Genomic DNA, 22188 nt, shown 5'->3' with positions numbered 1-22188 from the left:
CTTTTTATTCGGAGTATAGGAAAAAATGGTATAGATGGTCGTGTATTTACCAAGCAATTTCTTTTTTTCTAAGCATATCTCCAACATAGGACTAATCTTGTTCTACTTAAAGAGAAGTTACAGAAACATTACTTACTGAAGCAGCAAGAGGACTCAATTAACATATCAAGTCAGCACATTATTAATAGTTAGTGTGTTTGCAGTCATTTTAGCAGATTGGAAAGCATTTTTGCAGAAAAGGAATGTACATCCACTTGAAACAATTTAAAGCTGAAAGCTCTTGAGCTCTCCCAAAAAACTAACAAGAGGTACCTGTATTTTCTAAGAGAGTCTTTGGTGTGTTGGGTCTATTAATTATTTCTACAAGTTGGTGCAATACCATTGGTACATAAGGCTGCATTTCAATACCTACAAAACAAAAACAGATTATTAACATTTAACACGCAAATAAATCTAGTGCAAATGTGTTCATGTATGCCATCTGTCTGAATAACAGCAATTATACAACAATGTGTGTTTGACAAAGAACAGTCGTGGCTTGCACGCTGGCCCATGTGTGATACATAAAACACGTGAATAATTTGTTTATGAAATTATTGTATAATCAAGAGTTAAGAGTAATAACTTACCCATCTGGATGGATATTTCACCAATGGCCCATGTTGCATTATTACAAACAGATATTAACTCTGGATTTAAATTGGTTCCTAAAATGGGCATAAAATCAGCTAAAAAAGAAAAAGAAAAAAAGAAATTACAAAAAAAAATCCAAACATTAAAATCCTTATAAAATTGTTTTACTTATTGTCCATCAAACCCCAATAGGAAAGAAGAGGTACACATACCAATACATGCCTTGACATGCTGAAAACATGCCTTGGTCAGATCTCCCAGCAATGCAAATGAACTCTGACGTACCTCTGGCATTTTATCCTAGTAAGGACAAGTTTATTATTAATTAGTAAAACATACAATTGCATTACACATTAATCAAAAGGTATTTTGAGCATTTTGGCACCAACAATTTTTAGCGGAAGGCAGCACCAAATTTCCTGAATGAGCCTACCACCACATTGCAAAAGTGTTTTTGTCTACCAATGTATTTTCTAATTTAGGGTAAAAGGGTAGCATATGCCTTATAACACTTATAGGTTAAAAGCTGAACCTGCAGATTAAACCAGTTATGGCATATGCTTTACACATACAGTTGTGTTCAGAATAATATCAGTGTGACATCACTAACCTGATCAATCACTGTTTTTGGTAGAAATTATATTCCTACATAGCAAATAATTTACTAGTAGGTGTATTAGAGTAATAGAAAACCAACATGACATGCATGCTGCTGATTCTGTGTAACAATCATTAATTGAGGCTTGTTCCAAATAATAGCAGTGTAGAGTGAATTAGTGAGATCATTCATTCTGTGAAAAAACAAGTTTCAATTACGGCCCTTATTTTAAGGAAGGAAGGCAGCAAATTTTGTGTATGCTGGTTATAGTTCGTTTCGCTCTGAAAATCTGAATCAAATGGATTGTTCCAGACATGGTTCAGAAGAACAGCGTACTTTGATTAAAAAGTTGATTGGAGAGGGGAAAACGTATATAGAAGTGCAGAAAATGATAGGCTGTATAGCTAAAATGATCCCAAATCCTGAAAAATGTGGAAGAAAAAGGAAAATTACCATGCACATGTATAGGGGGAATAGCCAAAATGGCAAAAACTCAGCCAGTGATCAGCTCCAGGAAGATCAAAGAAGGTCTAAAGTTACCTGTAACTATTGCTACAATTAGATGAAGCCTATGAAGCTATCAGCAAGAAGCCCCAGAAAAGTCCCATTGTTGGAAAAAAAGATGTGTGCTGAAGAGCTTACAATTGGCCAAACAACACATTGACTGGCTGAAAGACAAATGGAGCAACATTTTGTGGACTGATGAAAGCAAGATTGTTCTTTTGGGTCTAGGGGCCGCATACAGTGTCAGATGACCCCAAAAAACTGAATTCAAGCCACAGTACAGGGTGACGACTGTGAAGCATCAGGATATGGGGATGTTTCTCATTCTATGGTGTTGGGACTATTTATCACATACCAGGGATCAAGGATCAGTTTCAATACATCAAAATACTTTAAGAGGTCAGGTTGCCTTATGCCAAAGAGGAAATTCCCTTGAAATGGGATTTTCAACAAGACAACAACTCCAAACACACCAGTAAATGAGCAACATATTGGTTCCAGACCAAGATTGATGTTGTTTTGATTTGGCAAAAATTTGTGAAACGCCAAAAAATTGTGAAACGGCAAAAAATTCACTAAAACCATCAAAGTTTATGCAATATTTTTTCAACCATTGGAGTCTATGGGCGTCTCTCGCAGCAAAACCTTGCGAAAAAATTGTAAAAGAATTGTGGAATGTAACAGGTGGCAGAAGTTGGTTGACTATGCAACACAGATGTGCAGCAGTTCTCAGAAACACTGCTTATACAACTAAATATCAGTTCAGTGATTCAGTAAATCTTTCACTTTGTTAACTAATAATGCAGACACTACTATTTTTTGTAACAAACAAATATTCCCCTTTCTATACATTCTGTAAAGGAATAACACAAATTTGATACATTTTTCTTCATGATTTGGAAATAAAAGCTATAAGGATTTGGAGCTTTATTCGCTTTTTTTTTTTTTTTTTTTTTTTAAAGATGGCTTTTATTCTGAAGACAAGTGTACATAATCTATTTCAAATGCTAGCTGCGTTTGTACAAGACTACAAAACTACGGTAAAAAATACTTTATGAATCATACACTAGACATAAGCTTCGTAGAGATCTCGGTTATACTGTTTATGGAGAAAAAGTCAAGGGTTTTTCGAAAATAGCTTTTTATAGCTAATTTTCATGGATCTATAGAAAGGAATTAAACTTGGGCTCAACTACTACATTTTGTAGTGTAAAATTAGAAAAGTGACATTAAATATTGAACAGTTTAACATGTTGTAAATATAAAACATTTAAAATCCAATTTTTAAGCACATAGCTTATCCTGCAGACTAAATCAGATGGAGGGGGGCATTTATTAATTAATTCACTTAACGTTTCAGATTCATTTACCTGCATGCATTGGTACATCAAAGTAAGGATGTTGCTCCGAGCTACCAGCTGTTCAATTTGACCTCCGAGGCCTTCTGCTAATCCGCTTAATAAATCTAGAGCCACTATCATGAAGTCTTTATCTGGAGATTCATACTGATCCGGCTGTGCATTGTGTAACTGCAAAAAGACAAATTACTTATTTTAAGAGATCTCTACTTAAAGGAGAACAAAATCTTAAAAAAGAAAAGTAGGAAAGAAATGTTGTGCATAATGTTTTGGGCTTCTGTACCAGTCTAAGGCAACCACTGCCCTTTAGCAGGGAAGATCTGTGTCTCAAAGATGCCCCAGTAGCTCCCCATCTTCTTTTCTGCTGATTTACTGCACATGCTCTGTGCTGCTGTCACTTACTGAGCGTAGGACTCACAATATACAGTACACATAGAATGTCACAATATAAGGCTGATTAGTAATTAATACAGATATTTACTACATGGCAGCACAGAAACCAGTGCAATTAGCATCAGAATTCAATAATCAGCCCTGTAGCATCATCTTATATTACAGACCAACCTCATTTTCTGCTGGATAATTAGTGACGACCCCTACGCTTATCTTCTCAACAGCTGCTCAAAGCCCTTTTCAAGATGGGTGACCCCCTGTAACAAGTTTGACAGCCCTGGAACTATTTTCATGCTTGTGTTGCTCCTCCACTCTTTTTTTAACATTTGAATGTGGCTCACGGCAAAAAAAATGGTTGGTGACCCCAACTTTAGGGTATGGCCACAAAAGTGAATTGTGATCAGTTTTATGCATTTATATCCACTTGCATAGATTCCCACTGGGGAATAAGCATAAAACATACTGTGCAAGTACAATTAAAGCTTAAGAGTCCCAGAGTCAAAGCCATGCGGAGACAAAGGCATTTTAACATGGTTTTGCCTCCTTGGTGCTGTTCATTAAAAGTTTGTATGCAATATTGTAGTCTATGGCCACTTTTATAACATAAACCAGTTTTTCATTTGAGTGAGTGTGCTGTTTTGGAGTAATTTTTCTATAAACAATTAAACGCTAAATCCATACAATGCATGACTGAGTCTCCAAGGTTATATATGGTTGCTGGTTAAGCAGATAGAACCTAAAAATTGGGGCCAATTGTGGGTCTCAATATTTAGACATGTGCAGGTTACCTATAGGTAGCCTATAGCAATAATCATTTAGAAACTTCCGTACCAAGAAATAATTAACCATTTAACAAAGCAGCAACTTCTTTATTTAAGTCCCACTCAGACTAATCACCTTCTGCTTTAAATGTCAGTTTTGCTGTGTCTATGACCCCTGCAATTCAAGCATCAAAAATGTTTTTGCATTTTCACAACTGGAAAACTAAAAGAGAACTGGAAAATCAAACCATGATAGAACAATTAATGCAAAACTTTAAAAGTTTGAAACTGTAATCTACAATGTGGACTGTGCACAACGAAAGCGGACTAAGTGCTGGATTTCACTGCCCATGCTCCTGGCCAGTGATCAGCAGCTCTGACAGTTTCTGAGATGGCTAAACACGGCAGTCACAAACCACACTAGGCATCTCTGCATTTAAGGCTACAGACCATGGAAAAAGAGGCCCCTTTTGGAAATCTGTGAAAGCAGTTAGGGAGCAAAAGCAGTAGTTACAAGTTATTTTGCGCCTTAAACACAATGATCTGGTGTGTTGTGCTTTTGGTTGCAGACTGCATACAATTATAAAAGTGGTCATTGACTGGGGTGATTTTTAATCAATATCTGAATATTGACACTGCTTTATCTAGAAAAATCGTGTCGTTACTTTGTAATGAATGGGTAAAGGGGAGTTTGGAGGCAATTCATAGAGTGAAGAACCTTTTATGAAAGTCCTGGCATGGTTATGTAATATTTGATAATATACACTTTGTAGCCAAGTGAGATTTATTTATAATAGTATGATAATGCAACTTAATGCTGTTTTATAGAAGTGGTATTTTTATATACAATGCAGTTGCCTTGTGTATACAATAAGTTTAGCGACTTAGATCCACTAGTAGGTATGTTCATGAGCAAATGTATAAGCATAATTAAATATCGGAATTAACTGGTTTTCCCCTCTACTCTTTGTGATATGCTTGGAGAGAGAGAGCACTCCGTTAACAAGGTATGTTTGTAGCACACTTATTTTTGCATTGCAAAGTCTACGTAAAGTAACCGATAAACTAATCTACTATAGGATATCTATACATCCATCACATTAAAGGGCACCTGTGACCGGACATGGCTGCTTTTGCTGGCAGGGGGCTTTTTTTAAAAAAAAAAAAAAATACTGTAATCCCCAACCGGAATGCGGGCTCTATTAGCCCACAACTTTGGTTGGGGATAACATTTTTACCCAACAGGTGCTCTTTAAAGCAGATTTGCTATATTATGGATAGTGACTAGGCTACTTGTCGGGCTATGCTGTGCCAAAACTCCCCAGCCCTCTCACCGATTAGGCTTTAAACATAGGTCCTATGGCAATAAGCAAGGCTGGAAAAATCTTATTGGGATTAAAACTGACTGGTCTTTGGTTTTTACGTCCATGAGTCAGAACAGACTTCATAAAAAGATCGAATTATGCCCTGCTTGGTAAAAATCTGGGGAGTCAACTGATGAGTTAAAGTGCTTGTGTATTTCTATTCCTGCCTCAGTTTAATATTTAATTAACTTTACCATTGATTGTTGAAGAGTCTTTTGTACCAAGTTCACACAACGCTGATACACGGGTTCACAGTACGGCAAAAACCCAGACTGAAGAGCAGTGGCAACAGAAGAGAGACACTGTAATATAAAATACAAATGCAAGCAAATGACTGAGGCGGTTTTAATTAGGTTTCATGGCAAAGTAAAGGATAGAGTTTACAGACCAAGGGCAGTCCAAATAATTGAATACTTTATTTCTAACTGGTGACAGTAAATTGCATGATGATAACGTTCTCCCTTTACTGCTGTATCAGACTTCTGGAAAGGCTTTTCACTAGATATTGGAACATTAGGAGGAAAAGTAAGCATAACAGTAGGTAAAGTAAATGCTTGATCCTTACCTCAAGTAAAGGAAAAAGATCCTTGTCCTCATCTTTCAAAACATTCCACTTTTGAATCAGAGGAGGCATAAGCATTTGAATATACTCCTAAAAATAAAGCATGCGAGTCTTATATAACATGTAAACTGGATTACGATGTGGCACAGCTGAATTGTGTGTGATTTTGTCACATTTGAATAGTATAATTTGATTTTTAAAGTCTGTACAGTAGCAGAGTTCAAGACCCTGCTACAATAAAGACCAGATAATTCACTGCAAAGAAAACATGTGTTTATAGAAGACAAGCTGATAGGACGTTAAATAAAAAATGTTTAGTACTGGTACTTCTTGTACTTTAATTAGGTTACTTATATGGCAGATGAGGACTTTGATTACTTCTGCGCACTAGATAAAGAACCTGCTCGCCCATTAATACTCTTGCAGAAATGAATAAAAAGCAATGCACTGCTCAGATCCGAGTTGCTGTTCTCTGTCTAATACAGCACTTTTTATTTATTAATTTCTACCAAGAGCAGTGACAAGCAGAAGGGGATGTCTGGGACAGAGCCCAACACCACATCCATATGTGCCATAGCCCTTTACCTTCCTACACAATCTCCAGTTTGCCCAATGTTTTGGACAGTGACTAAGATCTTGGTCAGGATTATATAAAAAGTTAGTGTACTTATATTATCAAAATATGTACTTAATCAAAAATATTAGATGGGCACAATACTGAATACTTACAGACTTATTTAAATGATGTCCAACAGAATCTGCTAATGTTCCAATTGCATCATAAAGTATAAGTAAGTTTTTATGCTGGTATTTACTGAAAGCAAAAACTAGGGTATCAAGAATGTAGGCAAGGTATGGAACAAGCTCGGTACAAGCCTCTTCTTCTAGAGTTGCAAAGGCACTAGGGTAAAAAAAAAGATTATTCAAGTGAGCCATAAACCTTTAAGGATTAGCCATCTGCTAAATACTGTATAATTTTTATGTCTGAAAAATATACAATGAAACAATATTTGATGTTTAAATGAGCTTACAACAGCTATGAATGCTTTAATAATAAATAGAAACTGGATTTCATGTTTAATTTGAAAATTACTTATACAGATTTTTGTGTCTGGGTGACAGGTCTTTAAGTCCAGGATGCAAGTTAGTATAAAGCTGGTCATAGACGCAAAGATCCGATCATACAATCGTCGTACGATCGGACTTTCCCATCTCCCGACCTGCCACTAACCATTCCAATCAAATAAAGTACAAAAGAACAGATCAGCTGATGTTCTGCCCCTGACAGCAATCGTACGAAAGTTATGTCCGTCCAAAGTTAGAGACAGTCTCCCTCTGAAAAACGTACGATCGGCAATACATGCAGAGATATTATCGGCAGCCGACAGAAATTTTTTAACCTGCCGATCGACCAAACGACCGATCTCTGCTGGACGAAAAATGTCGGGACTCTCCACACACGGTCCAAAAATTGTACGAATCCTCTATTCATACTATCAGATCTTTGCGTCTATGGTCAGCTTAAGTGTGTCTGTGGGGCTACTTGTTGAGGTCAATGTTCTGCATATATAATCACGATTTTCAGATACACTTCATTCTGCAATACTGCATATCAGAGATCAACGGGAAGCCTTGCTAATGCACATCACTCAACATACCTGCAAGCAGCTTCTTGTACACGTTTGTTGCTGTCCAAGATACGTTTTAGCAGCTCTGTCATTAATGGCTTTAAATACATATCTGGGGGCTGGCTAACTACCCAGTGTGCATAGCGACTAAGAGTCCAGCAAGTGATGGAGCGTACCAGAGCTTTTTTATCTGCGAGGCACTGTATGAGGTGAGGGATAAGCTCTGGGAGATAAGGAATCATGCCTTGCATACACCCTAAAATTAAATCAAATGAAATTATGGTTAAAATTACATGGTCTGACTATTTATATAGATTATTAATCAGTATTGTAGAGGCTGCTTATTTATAACTAATACATTCTAATTTTCCCACATCTGACAAAATACTAACCTTCGGCAATTGCACCAAGAACTAAGATTCCAGACTCCTTAATTACCCATTCTAGGTGGAAAAGTAACTCTTTCAAGAGAGGCAAAATGTGTGGCAGAAGTTCTTCACAAAACACATTGGCAAGTATATCAAGTGCTGCTGCAGAACATTTTCCTACAATATAAATATAATTCTTAGAGATGCCCTTGTTATGCCATATATATATATATATCACACAGGTCATACAATGCAGACAAAAAAAAATCAGTTGCAAATTTTCCACCATCAAATAAAGGGTTGATAAGCTTTTTAGCAGATATTGCCACCAAATGCTTTCATAAAAAACAGAAGACTACTACTCCTAAGGCTAATGCCAGACTGGGCCTTGGCCTGCTGAAATACCCAGATCAAGAATCACATGCTTTACTGAAATTAGCCATGTGTACCAGCACCCAGAAACAACTGTGTCTGACTGGATGCTAATGCCAAGGTAGAGTTGATTCTTGACCTCTGCTTTTCAGCAAATCTACAGTATTTAAAGCCCTGTATGACATTAGCCTAAAATAATTAAATAACCAGTATACATAAGCCTAATGAAGAGAGCTTGTGCTGAACATAGTTATGCCTATTGCTTTACTCACAAAAAAAAAAAAAAAAATCTTAGCTACGCCATGTTTGGTCTTTGCAGGCCAAGAATCAGCTCTAGATGTCCTGATCGATAAGTCTGCACCAAAAAGCATTGTCTCCACCCAGGTGCATGCATACAAGGGAAATATTGGCTGTCATATGCAAACCCTCTGTGTTTTTTGCGGATACCCACTGCATCTGCCTGTATTTGGGTAAACATGATGCTTCCAGGTGCAGGCACATCGATCAGGGCAGCAGTAGTAGAGAAGCGGATCCTCTACCTGGTCTGGTCTTGCTCTAGCCCAGGGGTGCCAATCTTTTGGCTTCCCTGGGCCACATAGGAAAAAGAAAAAAACACTTTTGATTAGTAAAAGTAAAGAAAATACACAGAAAATAACTAGAATAACAGTTAGATAACCAGACGAGCTATACACTGGAATATGGGACACATGGATATTAAATAGACTTATTATATTATGACGTTTCCTCGGGAACTGAGTGTTTCAAGCTGGGCCACATTCATATCCAGCCTGGGCCGCAGGTTGGACACCCCTGCTCTAGCCTAATGACTTCTGCTTATCTGTGCACAGATTATCTACCTTGCAAGGAGCAAACATGAAGTAACTTCAATGTGCTGTTTGCCCTGTTTACCTCAAGAAATACATTTAAAAAAAAAAAAAAAAAACATTTTATTATGTAATTAAAATAGGCAAAAAAATATGCTGCATTCATTGAAGTCATGTTAAAAAGGGAGTATACTATCTTTACAGTCTATTAAGTCAAGGAGGAACGTATAGCTTATTCCGTTCATTAAGCATTGTTTGTGAACTATGCTATGCGCCAGCAAAAGTACAGTTTTTTATGACCAATAGGGCTATTGGCACACAGGCTTGTTGGACCATCTCAGTTTTCAATGTAGGCCTAATGAAGTTAACAGTTAAACAGTGTGAGTTCATTGACTTTATTCTGGCAGGGAAGGCAGCATACCACCTTAGACAAACACTACTATGAGAAAGGAAGAATATTAGCAGATATTCTGCTTAACTGAAGAAAATAATTTAAAACTGTGAAAAGCTGTGAGTTCCATTAGACTTTGGCTTGTCTTGCAGTTAGAAATTCCCTAAAGAAATTATAATGGTTTCTAACAGCTAAACAAGTTTATTCATTTATGTATGATCTGTGTTCCAGTAAACATGAACTTGCTTATCTTACTTATATTCCAGTCAGATATATTCTCATCATCATCAAGTTCATCATCATCTTCATCATCTTCCTCAATCCCATCTTCCTCATGAGCTTGAGCCACAGTCCGCGATCTATGAAAACGAGGCCGGATATCCTGTTCGCTATCAGGAACGGCTTCATCCTCTTCAACATCACCCTACAATTAAAATGTCCCATGAGTATGTTGTACATACGCAAGATTCCTTAAAAAGTTTAGCAATCAAAACCATGTATTTACCTTCAACAAAATAATATCGATCTCCGAATATTTCATTCCATTCACTAGTACAGGTATCAACCTATAATTAAAAAAAAAAGCTTATTTCAAAAATGTACTCTAACAAATGGTAATGCTGACTTGAAAATTGTGTTATAGGCAAACCCTGCATGAGTGCCATTAGGCCATATCAGGCCTACAAGTGACCCTGCTGTGGACCACAACAATACCTAGGTTAGGGTTGCCACCTTTTCTGCAAAAAAAAAAAAATACCGGCCTTCCTATATATTTATCTTTTTTTCCTATTAATAACATTGGGATCAACAATCATTTTTACCGGCCAGGTGGCAAGCCTAACCTAGATGTGGGTGCCATGATAATTTATCTGAAACTGTATGGATTTTGAATTACTCGTAGTATCCTATGAAACCACTGTCTCACTAGTCCATTTGTAACATATCTGAGAATTATCGCAACACTAGGAATCTATGCATGCATTATACTAATATTTTCAATAGACAACTTGAATCTAAAAAATGAACAAAATAATCCACATACTTTGTAAGATGTCTAGACAGGACATCCTTGCAAATTGGTTGTTCAGCTAAAGTCAGCCAAAATTCACAAGCCTCCAAAGCAACATTTTCATCTTGGTCCTGGGTCCGTAGCAGCATGTACTATAACAGATTTTTTTAAAAAAATTGGAGTTATTTTAAGTAAGCACTCTCTAAATCTCACACACAGAGCTGAAGCCTCTAGAAATTTTGCCATTACTAACAAAGACCTTTAAAGTGGACCTGTCACCCAGACACAAACATCTGTACAATAAAAGTCCTTTCCAAATTAAAGATTAAACCCAATATCTATTTTTTTATTAAAGCACCCATAGCTGTTGTAAGCGCATTTAAAAATCTTGTCTGTCAATCAAATATTTTCTGGCCCTCCTCTATGCCTTAGGCATAGAGGTGGGGCAGACAATTACTTTCACTTTCCATTCAGCACTTTCTAGATGTCACTGCTCTCCCCACATTCCCGTTTTCTTTATCATTTAATTGTGTAATCAGCACATGGGAATGGACATTGGGTCCCCCATTCTGGTGCACAAACAAGATTCTGAGATGATACAAGGCTTGCCTAAATAACAGTGTCTACAAAGTGGCTGCTGCCTGCTTGCTATCATTTTGAATTCCCAGACTGAAGGAAACAAGATTCAAATAATGTATACAGTGTAATTAAAGCTCATTTTGCTTGACTAATGTGATAAAATAGGATTTTGAATCATTTTTTTTGGGTGACGGGTCCCCTTTAATTGTTAAAATGTAGCAGGGATAAATGTGCTTAACAGTAGTTTACATTAATGAACAGGGGCTGACTTTTCAAACATGAAACCCTTTTACAATCACTTGCAGTGGTGCATTTTTTATAGAGGAAAACTGGCCAGGAGTAGACTGAGTGAATAAAATCAATAGTAGGCAAGCAACAACTTGGTAACCCCCTATGTTAGCTTGCTTTTCCTTGAACCTCACTTAAACTATCATGTTTCTGCCCATAATTCTTTAAGTCATAAATCCAACAACGCGAGGGTAGATTGTTTTGATTTTATAAGATCTCATCAGTACATAAACATGGAAGATGACGTATGAAGAGTAGGAACAAGAGATTAGGGTGAATATGTCTTTACATTTCTCACATTTTATCAACACTTTCCAGAAACATTTTTATTTCTATGGTAAACCAACACTTAAACAGCACATTTTTAGCCACCCTCTGGTACAGCTCCCATTGGATGAGGAGGTGCCAGGAACCTTAGGCTATGATTAGATAAAACCAACACACAATATTACCTCCACAATATTGTGCATATGAGGAAGCAACCGATCCATTCTAACTTCAAGCAGCATAACCAGTGCCCGGCACACATTTTTGCGCACCTCTGATTCTTCATCAGTTGCCAAGGCAAATAAATTCTGCAAAGAAAAGTACCATCATCATTTAATATATGAAACAGTTTTTCTGTCTTTCTGTAAAAGACCTGCCAACGTAATTTAAGAAGTGTATTGGGTATTACTTTATTTTAATTATTTAATTTTTTTTGCCATAGTTTAGTTTTTGACCATTTTATTTCAAACTCTTCACCAGGCTCAAACTTTAAATTTAGTTGGCATGGCCATTGACTGAATCATCTAAAAAGCAGATTATTATTAAGCACTTTTCATTTAGACCCTTCACTAAAACCAATGCCTAGTTTCTAGAGAGGCAGTAAAATGAAAAGCAAATAGTCAGTTTAAAAGAGAGAAAAAAAACCCCAATAACTCTGAACTCAGCAAAGGCCCACAGAACACTGCTATATACATTAATGTTATGTATATATTATAGGGAACCTATCATGATGTAGGTTTATAACTTTATACATTGCAAATAATGAATAATAATTTAAGCATTTTAAAAGTTATTATTGAACTAGTTAATGTATTTTTTTAAGTTGAAAAACTCATGTGTTGGCAGTCATCTCAGGTAATTGTTTCAGAAAGAATGGGCACTTTACAATGCAACTGCTTTCAGAAAAGCTATTGTTTCTCCTACTCACTGAAACTGGAGTTGAGGTTTGGCGTTTTACTATTGAGAGCTATTGTCATACCTACTACACCTGGGGCATGGGAGCATTTTTAGTAAAGCAGGGTGTCCGAGAGTTTTGAACTTATTAACTCCTCATTGTTTTGTTAATGGGCAGCTGGTGGTGATATCACGCCAATTTGCAGCACAGCAGTAAAGCTTGACTGAAGTTTATTGGAGCATAAGTCATATGGCTGAGGGCACCTGGGAAACATGTCTAGTCCCATATCAAATTTCAAAACGAAGTATATATAAAAAAAAACAAAAAAAAAAAAAAAAAAAACTTATTTGCTCTCTTAAAACTTGATTTCATTCCAAGTTTCTGCTGGAGGAGAGGATTTTTTTTTTTTAAAAAAAAACCAAAAACTGTTTTCCCAGGACAGAACCCATTTAAGTGGAAAAAATATGGTTAAAATGTGTGATGACAAAGTTCACTAAAAGCTACACAATCTGAATTAGCAGCTTATTTAAACTATTTTTCTGGCTTGCAATAAGGATGTGAATTAAGATGTTTAAATCAGAGATTCCATGAGACCTACATATGATGAACTTGTAAATTATGCTTACCTCTATAAATGAATCAATATGTAACATAAGTGCTTGAGTTCTTCCAATGATGAACTGATTGACACAGGCTACAGCATGAGACCTAGGTAAAGAACAAACACTGAAATGTTAAATTTTTTTTAAATAAAGTGCTATTTAAAGGGGTAGTTCACCTTTAAGTTAAGTTTTCGTATGTTCTAGAATTTCAAACTCGAGCTGCTGAATAAAAAGCTAAATAACTCAAAAACCACAAATAAAAAATATGCAAACCAACTGCAAATTGTCTCAGAATATCATTCTCTACATCGTACTAAAAGTTAATTTAAATATGTACAACCCCTTTAAAGATTGGGTTGGGGCTTGCAGTGTTTTATACACATATGGGTAGACATTTAAACATATCTGCACAAAATACATTTTAACTAAAATGGACAACTGTTGCAGTGGCTCCCAGATTAGTTATTTTAAACATCCTTCACATCATGCAGAATCTCTAGTCAAAATCTACCACTGAGCTACGACTACCATTGGCTAAAGCAAACAGGAAACCAAGGAAACAAAGTATTTTGTGGCATGTTAAAACCTTATATAGTAAGGGGCTCTGTGTGGGCCCCAAAAGATTAGAGAGTGCACAAAGGTTACATGTGAGTGGACAGTCGCAGCATATTGTGCGTTGGGTTTTACCCTAATGTGGTGTGACAGAAGGGTAAAGATAAAAGAAAATGCATTAGCCAATACATTTTATCTTTTATAATAATTTACTATAATTTACTATTATAATTGTATTGCTTAAAAAAAAGTTAGAATATAAAATACTTGTTATTTGGGGGTGGGGGGGTTTTGCACTATAACAAGTATTTACATGTAACACCGGGGCAGAGATCACCATTTACAAATATTGGTTTGTGGGGTACTGCAGTTTTCACAGTTAAGTGTTGATTTTTTTTTTCTACTTGTTGCCATAGTCCAGGTGACCCATGGGCTATTATTTGTGAACTCCTTGGGGAGACCATGTCACACTACTGCAGTAGCGTAACTAGAGGGGGACAGGCCCTGGTGCGTGACGCGCAGCCGGACCCCGCCCCTTCCGTACGGCCGCATTTTCAGTGGTGCACGGGCTGCCGGGGGGGGGGCCCGCTCGCACCCCCTGCTCACCCGGTAGTTCCGCCAATGCACTACTGCCCATCATGTATATATGCTTAAACACATTTATTATGCAAACACTTGCTCTTTCAGTGCTGGTCATTTTCCATGTCTTAGCTGTTATAAGTATATTATTGGGTGCTTTTGATCAACAATTTTGCTGATATTACAATATAATTATCATTGAAGCAGAGTTCTACTTCTAACAGCAACAGTACACTGTGCAAATCCAGGCATTAAGTTTCCAGAGTGTCTTAAAAGAAAACTATACCCACCAAACAATGTTGGTCTCTATAAAAAGATATTGCATAAAACAGCTCATATGTAAAACCCTGCTTCATGTAAATAAACCATTTTCATAATAATATACTTGTCTAGTAGTATGTGCCATTGGGTAATCTTAACCCTTTAAGTGCCAGCAGAATTTCACATTTTGGTTACGCGAAATGCCAGCCGTTTTTGAAACATTTTGTGCTCTCTCACTTTAGGGGCATTTTCTAAGGGGAAACCTATAGTTTACCTAGGAAAACTATACATTGTTTTTTTCGGGAGAAACTGAGCTTTCTAAATCTGCCTGAGTTCTCATGTATTTCCACCTGTGCAAAAAAAATTTATAGTACTAAATACCAAAAAAAAATGAAAAATTACCATTTTTCATCGTATATCAATTTATACCAGAAAAATATTTCATGTTACGGATGAAAATCCAACTGATTTGGAAAGCCTTATGTCTCTTGAATGTGCCAATACCAGATATGTATAGTTTTAGGGAGATTTAGGATTTCTGTACAGCAAAAACTCCCGGCAGTATATTACCGAATTTTGAAAGCACTAAGGCAGAAAACGGCATGCTTTAGATTCCAAGGCAAAAAATCCTGAAACCGTAGGTTTACCCCAGAAAACCATACATTTTTGAAAAGTACACATTCTGCCGATTACAAAATGGGTAACTATGTCTCTCTACTCAAAACTACCAAACATAAAAGCTTGTCTGAACATAGCGGTTTTCAAAAAAAATTCAAAATTCTGAAAAATCATTTCAAAGGTTTTATTTTGCTGCTCCGCATATCCCAAACTATATTAGGTACCAAGAAAAAGCACCTGAAATATGATTGCCAGGGGTCCACTGAACAGTTTGATACCCATTATGCATAGGTTTACCAAAGTATCTGGCATTTAGAGACACCAATATGAAGTTAGCACATCCAAATTGTTCAGGACTTTACTTCAGCTACTGAGAAATCAACACATTGACTGCATTTTTTGTGGGGTAAAAACACAGAAATATATGTTTACCCCCCAAACCCATATATTTTTGGAAAGTACACATTCTACTGAATCTAAAATGGGTACCCATGCCTTTCTGCTCCAAACTACTGAGTCGCAAGGCTTTCCCAAAATTGACGGTTTTGGTGAAATATCTGAAAATTGCCTCAAAGCTTCAACTTCCCAGCACCATATCACCCATGTGTCATTATGTACTAAGAAAAAGCACCCTAAATATGATTGCCAGGGTTCCTCCAAACAGTTTGGTGGCCATTGTTCATAGGTTTACCAAAGTATATGGCATTTAGAGGCCCCAAAATGAAGTTAGCACATACAAATTGTCCTGTGGGTAACTTCAGCTAATGAAAAATCAACACATTGACTGCATTTTTGTGGGGTAAAAACACAGAAATATATGTTTACCCCCCAACCCCATATATTTTTGGAAAGTACACATTCTACAGAATCTAAAATGGGTACCCATGCCTTTCTGCTCCAAACTACTGAGTCGCAAGGCTTTGCCAAATTTGGCGGTTTGGGTGAAATATCTGGAAATTGCCTCAAAGCTTCAACTTTCCAGCATCGTATTGTCCATGTATCATTACCAGCATAAAGCATCCTAAATATAAACATAGGGGTCTACTAAACAGTTTGATGCCCAATGTGCATAGATATACCAAACTATGTGGCGCACAGAGACCCCCAAATGACAATATGTATAGACATTTTCACTGCTGACGCGCTGGCTGCTGCAATATAACCACCCGGTGTGTGTATTATGCGACATTAGACCACCTAACAGTACAGAGACCCCAGAAAACCATATATTTTCAGAAAGTACACATTCTGACGAATCCAATATGGGTAAATAAGTGTTTCTACTGCAAACTGCCAAACTGCAAAGCAATGCTGAACATAACGTTTTTTTATCAAATTTCTGAAAATTGTCACAAAGCTTGAATTTTATCCCATTATATGCCCCACATTTCGTAACTTAGCATAAAACATCCTAAATATGAACGCCAGGGGTCTACTGAACACTTTGATGCCCAATATGCATAGATATACCAAACTATGTGGCGCACAGAGACCCCCAAATGACAATAGTGTATATACATTTTCACGGCTGACGTGCGCTGGCTGCTGCAATATAAGCACCTGGTGTGTGTAATATGCGACATTAGACCCCCCTAACAGTACAGAGACCCCAGAAAACCATATATTTTCAGAAAGTACACATGCTGACGAATCCAATATGGGTAAATATGTGTTCCTACTGCAAACTGCCAAACTGCAAAGCAATGCTGAACGTAACGGTTTTTATCAAATTTCTGAAAATCGTCACAAAGCTTGAATTTTACCCCATTATATGCCCCACATTTCGTAACTTATCAGCATAAAACATCCTAAATATGAACGCCAGGGGTCTACTGAACACTTTGATGCCCAGTATGCATAGATATACCAAACTATGTGGCGCACAGAGACCCCCAAATGACAATAGTGTATATACATTTTCACGGCTGACGCGCTGGCTGCTGCAATATAAGCACCTGGTGTGTGTATTATGCAACATTAGACCCCCCTAACAGTACAGAGACCCCAGAAAACCATATATTTTCAGAAAGTACACATTCTGACGAATCCAATATGGGTAAATAAGTGTTTATACTGCAAACTGCCAAACTGCAAAGCAATGCTGAACATAACGGTTTTTATCAAATTTCTGAAAATCGTCACAAAACTTGAATTTTACCCCATTATATGCCACACATTTCGTAACGTATCAGCATAAAACATCCTAAATATGAACGCATGGGGTCTACTGAACACTTTGATGCCCAATATGCATGGATATACCAAACAATGTGGCGCACAGAGACCCCCAAATGACAATAGTGTATATACATTTTCACGGCTGACGCGCTGGCTGCTGCAATATAAGCACCCAGTGTGTGTATTATGCGACATTAGACCCCCCTAACAGTACAGAGACCCCAGAAAACCATATATTTTCAGAAAGTACACATTCTGACGAATCCAATATGGGTAAATATGTGTTTCTACTGCAAACTACCAAACTGCAAAGCAATGCTGAACATAACGGTTTTTATCAAATTTCTGAAAATTGTCAGAAAGCTTGAATTTTACCCTATTATATGCCCCACATTTCGTAACGTATCAGCATAAAACATCCTAAATATGAACACCAGGTGTCTACTGAACACTTTGATGCCCAATATGCATAGATATACCAAACTATGTGGCGCACAGAGACCCCCAAATGGATATATAGTATATAAAATTTACAAGGCAAAACAAAATAAGGCAGTAAAGAGTGAAATGCAAAAAAATCCAATAAAACCACAAAAATCAATGTTTTTTTTCCAGACTAGTGTTATCGGCCGTCAGAATCACAGTTTGAATATTTTAGCTGGGCCAAACAGGTTATACGGCTAGAAACAAGTGAACACAACATATGCAGAGCTGAAAATGCAATAAAATGGCAAAAAATTCAATAAAATTGCTAAAAATGCACCAAAATACCCAAAATTGCAATATAATCACCGAAATAACATACAAAAGGTATTGCACAGTACGGTTAGCGAATACGCTATTCGTAATGGCAATAAAACATTTTTTTCAGCCAAAAAAAGAGACGATGCGATAAGAAAAAAAAAAAAGCCACAATGCCATGTATGTGCGTGTGCGTGTGTACAAATGGTAAATTACATGTTATGTGCGCGTGTGTGCACGTGTGTGTAAGTGCAGTGAGTGTAAGTGACCCCCCCAATCCCCAAAAATGTATGTGTAAGTGTGTGTAAGTGTGTGTAAGTGTGAATCTAAGTGTGTATTACTGTAATAAGTGTGTGTTGGTGTGTTTGTGTGTGTAATTGTTGCACTAACCTGAAAAAATCGCTGGAGACTGTTGCAGGCGATCAGGAAGAGCCCCTGGAAGACATCTGCGTCGTAGTTCCTGTCTCTGTGCTGTGGGGGCGGAGATCGACGACGCAGTGCAGGCTGCAGCAGCAGGACACGTAAGTAACACGTGCCTGCTGCTGTTTTTGGGCCCCTGGGCGATCGCGCCCCAGGGGCCACTCGATCCCCTGCTCTGCTCGTTGCCTAGGGGCAGGGGATCGAAGCGGAACGGAGCGAGCGGCTCTAACAGCCGCTCCTCCGCTCCAGAACCCGGAAATGCTGCAGAACGTAGAATCTACGTTCTGTGGCATTTCAAGTTACTTTTCCACAGAACGTAGATTCTACGTTCTGTGGCACTTAAAGGGTTAAATAGAAAATTGCCATTTCTAAAAAATAAGGGCCGCCCTCTGGGATCATACGATTCACTGTAAACACAAACAAACCAAACAAACTATACTTTCTTAGGTCACATGAGCCAATTAACAGACAAAGTTGAGCCTTTTGCTTCAACACTTCTTCCTGTTACAGTTAGAGCTGCAGTATTTTTTGAGGTAGCACACAGACCATCATGAAATGGAGGTTGAAGGCAAGAGATGTAAAAGGACAATATTTACTGTACTTACACTGTATGTATGTGTGTATATATAGATAGATATATATATATATATATTTTTATATATATATTTTATATATATATATATATATATATATATATATATATATATATATATATATATATATATATATATATATATATATATATATATATATATATATCTGTTTGCCAAGATTCTTTAATATGCCACTTAAAATGTTATAAAATGTTGCTTAACTATTCATTTTGGGGGTATAGTTTTCCTTTAAAGAATAAGTAAACCTTAAAAATAAGTGAATGCAAAATTGATGAGGGTGCTATTCCAAGCACTTTTGCAATGTACATTCATTATTTATGGGTTTTTTTTTTTTTTAATTCCAAGGGATACATGTACTGTTAATATGAATGAATTTTGTTAAAAATGCTGGTCAGTTTCCCACCAGTCTGACCACCAAGTAGGCAAGGAAGTTGTCAGGAGAAAGGGGCTGCTCTGATGTTCTTCTGCTTAGGAAACAAATTAAAAACCTCTCTCAAATCTTTCCTAAGCAGAAAAACATCAGAGCAGCCTCCTTTCTCCTGACTTTCTTGACTACTTGATGGTCAGACTGGTCAGAAATTAACCAGCAGGTGGCGCTGTTGTAACAATTAATTGAGGTTAACAGTACAGGTATCCTTTAATATCTTGGAATTAAAAATAAAATAATGTACATTGCAAAAGTGCTTAGAATAGCACCCTCATCAACTTTACATTCACTTGTTTTTAAGGTATCCTTTAAAGGACAAGACAACTTAACATTAACTTATGTATAGATGCAGATATTCAAAAATATTTGCAATTTGTCTTCATTTTAACATTTTATTTTCATTAATTTTGTTCAGCAGATAACTGGCTGCTAGCATACCAGTCATCAATCAAGCAATGGTTTAAAGGTGGCCAAAGATGCACAGATAACAAGGTATGATATTTTGTGCATGTATGGCGGGAGACAAACTGACCGATATCTGCATAAAACTTGGATATCAGTCAGCTTGTTGATTGGGCCTGTCGGAAAATTGCGATCAGGTGTCTTTGAAGGCGCCTAAACATAGACCACCGTTTACTGCTGAATTATCAGATACATGGAGAATTCTAATGTGTCTACCTGTATATTTGACGATGCAGTTCTAAATGTATTTATTGAAAACAAACAATCTTTCCTGCAAACACTGGTGCCATTCGATCCCTCTAAACTCAAGGAATAGTGTGTGAAAACAAAGTTTTTTTTATAAATTATGACCTGAGCACAGTTTTTAAAAACTGCGCACACAATTTTAAAATGTGCGACTAAATTCATTTGCGCACATAGCTGAAAATTAATTAGAGGGAACATTGGTGCCATACTTTGACACTAAATCTATGAAGCTTAATGTCAATGAAGGAATACTTCATGATGTTCCTTCTCAAACCATTAAAGAAAATTCATATCTGTACCTTATTTTAGGACTGCTGTGCTTGAAAAATTGCAGAAACTTTGGAATCATGACATTTAATGGCCTTTCCAGAACATCACTGTCTAGAATTTCAGCAGAATCTTCACAAATTTTCTGAAGAGCACCAAAGGCTCCCTGAAAAGAGAAAACATTTAATTTTTTTTTTTTTTTATTAAATTCAGTACAAGTATAGGATCCATTAGCCAAAATCCCCTTATCCAGAAAGTTCTGACAGGAATGCCATCTCCCATAGACCCCATTTTAAGAAAATAATTACATTTTTTTTTAAAATAGATTTTTCTCTGTAGCATTAAAACAGTAACTTCTTCTTGGTCATAACTAGGATATAATTAAGCTTTATTGGAGGAAAAACAATCCTAATGGGTTTATGTTTAAAACATTTTTAGTAGACAAATTATGGAAAGATCACTTATCCAGAAAACACCAGGTTCCATACTAGTAATTATCTAAAGGAAATATACAGTATAAATATAAAACATTTATTTCAATGGTTTTCCTTAAAAAAAAAAAAAACTCCTACCAATGTTTCCCTTCAAAAATAACTAAAATCCCATCATATACTGTATTACAAAACCCCTGGATTGTATTTTAATCCCTTGGACAGCGACAAAAGGTTGGAAAACCAGGTACAACAAGACCAGAAAGTGGCAATGAGGCCTGTCCTAACCGTCTCTCATTAGATCTTCTTGACGACCAAAGGTAGCATTGGAAGAGAAGGAAAGAATCAAGTTCAAACTATAATTTGGAAGGTGCACACCCTGAAAATTTGCTGAGGTGCCAATCCAAAGAGGGCCGCCCAGCCAAAGATTCCTGATGAGTATCACATGAATAAATAAATATGAAATATATATGAAATAAATATTGAAAAATATCAAAGTTTGTTATATCAAACACTTAGGGGCCCATTTACTTAGCTCGAGTGAAGGAATAGAGGAAAAAAAACTTCGAATTTCGAATGTTTTTTTTGGCTACTTCAACCATCAAATTGGCTACTTCAACCTTCGACTTCGAATGGAATGATTCGAACTAAAAATCGTTCGACTATTCGACCATTCGATAGTCGAAGTACTGTCTCTTTAAAAAAAAAAAAACCTTCGACCACATAGTTCACCACCTAAAACCTACCGAAGTCAATGTTAGCCTATGGGGAAGGTCCCAATAGGCTTTGCTATCTTTTTTTGGTAGAAGAAAATCGTTCGTCGGTGGATTAAAATCCTTCGAATCGAACGATTCGAAGGATTTGTTTGATTGAACGATATTCGAAGTCGAAGGATTTCAATTCGGCATTTGAATTAATTTGCCCCTTTCATCATAGCAGAAAACCCGACGCGTTTCAACCACCATGGTGGTCTTCATCAGGGGAAAAACACTTTTG

General features: G+C 36.8%; 1 protein-coding gene across 2 annotated transcripts in view; it reads right to left on the bottom strand.

The window, feature by feature from the left end:
- tnpo1.S (transportin 1 S homeolog) overlaps window positions 1–22188 on the bottom strand; it is a 65768-nt gene that overhangs the window by 25239 nt on the left and 18341 nt on the right. For both annotated transcript variants that reach the window (XM_018238701.2, NM_001095134.1), the window contains 15 exon segments: window positions 20794–20927; window positions 13421–13502; window positions 12085–12207; window positions 10799–10917; window positions 10262–10322; window positions 10012–10180; window positions 8194–8346; window positions 7832–8057; window positions 6903–7074; window positions 6177–6263; window positions 5806–5913; window positions 3106–3264; window positions 846–933; window positions 630–728; window positions 313–408 (listed from right to left, as the gene is read on the bottom strand). In XM_018238701.2, the coding sequence (XP_018094190.1) occupies window positions 313–408; window positions 630–728; window positions 846–933; window positions 3106–3264; window positions 5806–5913; window positions 6177–6263; window positions 6903–7074; window positions 7832–8057; window positions 8194–8346; window positions 10012–10180; window positions 10262–10322; window positions 10799–10917; window positions 12085–12207; window positions 13421–13502; window positions 20794–20927 (1876 nt within the window).

The sequence above is a fragment of the Xenopus laevis genome, chromosome 1S (genome assembly GCF_017654675.1).
Source record: "Xenopus laevis strain J_2021 chromosome 1S, Xenopus_laevis_v10.1, whole genome shotgun sequence".
NCBI classification, from domain to species: domain Eukaryota; kingdom Metazoa; phylum Chordata; class Amphibia; order Anura; family Pipidae; genus Xenopus; species Xenopus laevis.
This window is presented reverse-complemented; position numbering and strand designations above follow the sequence as displayed.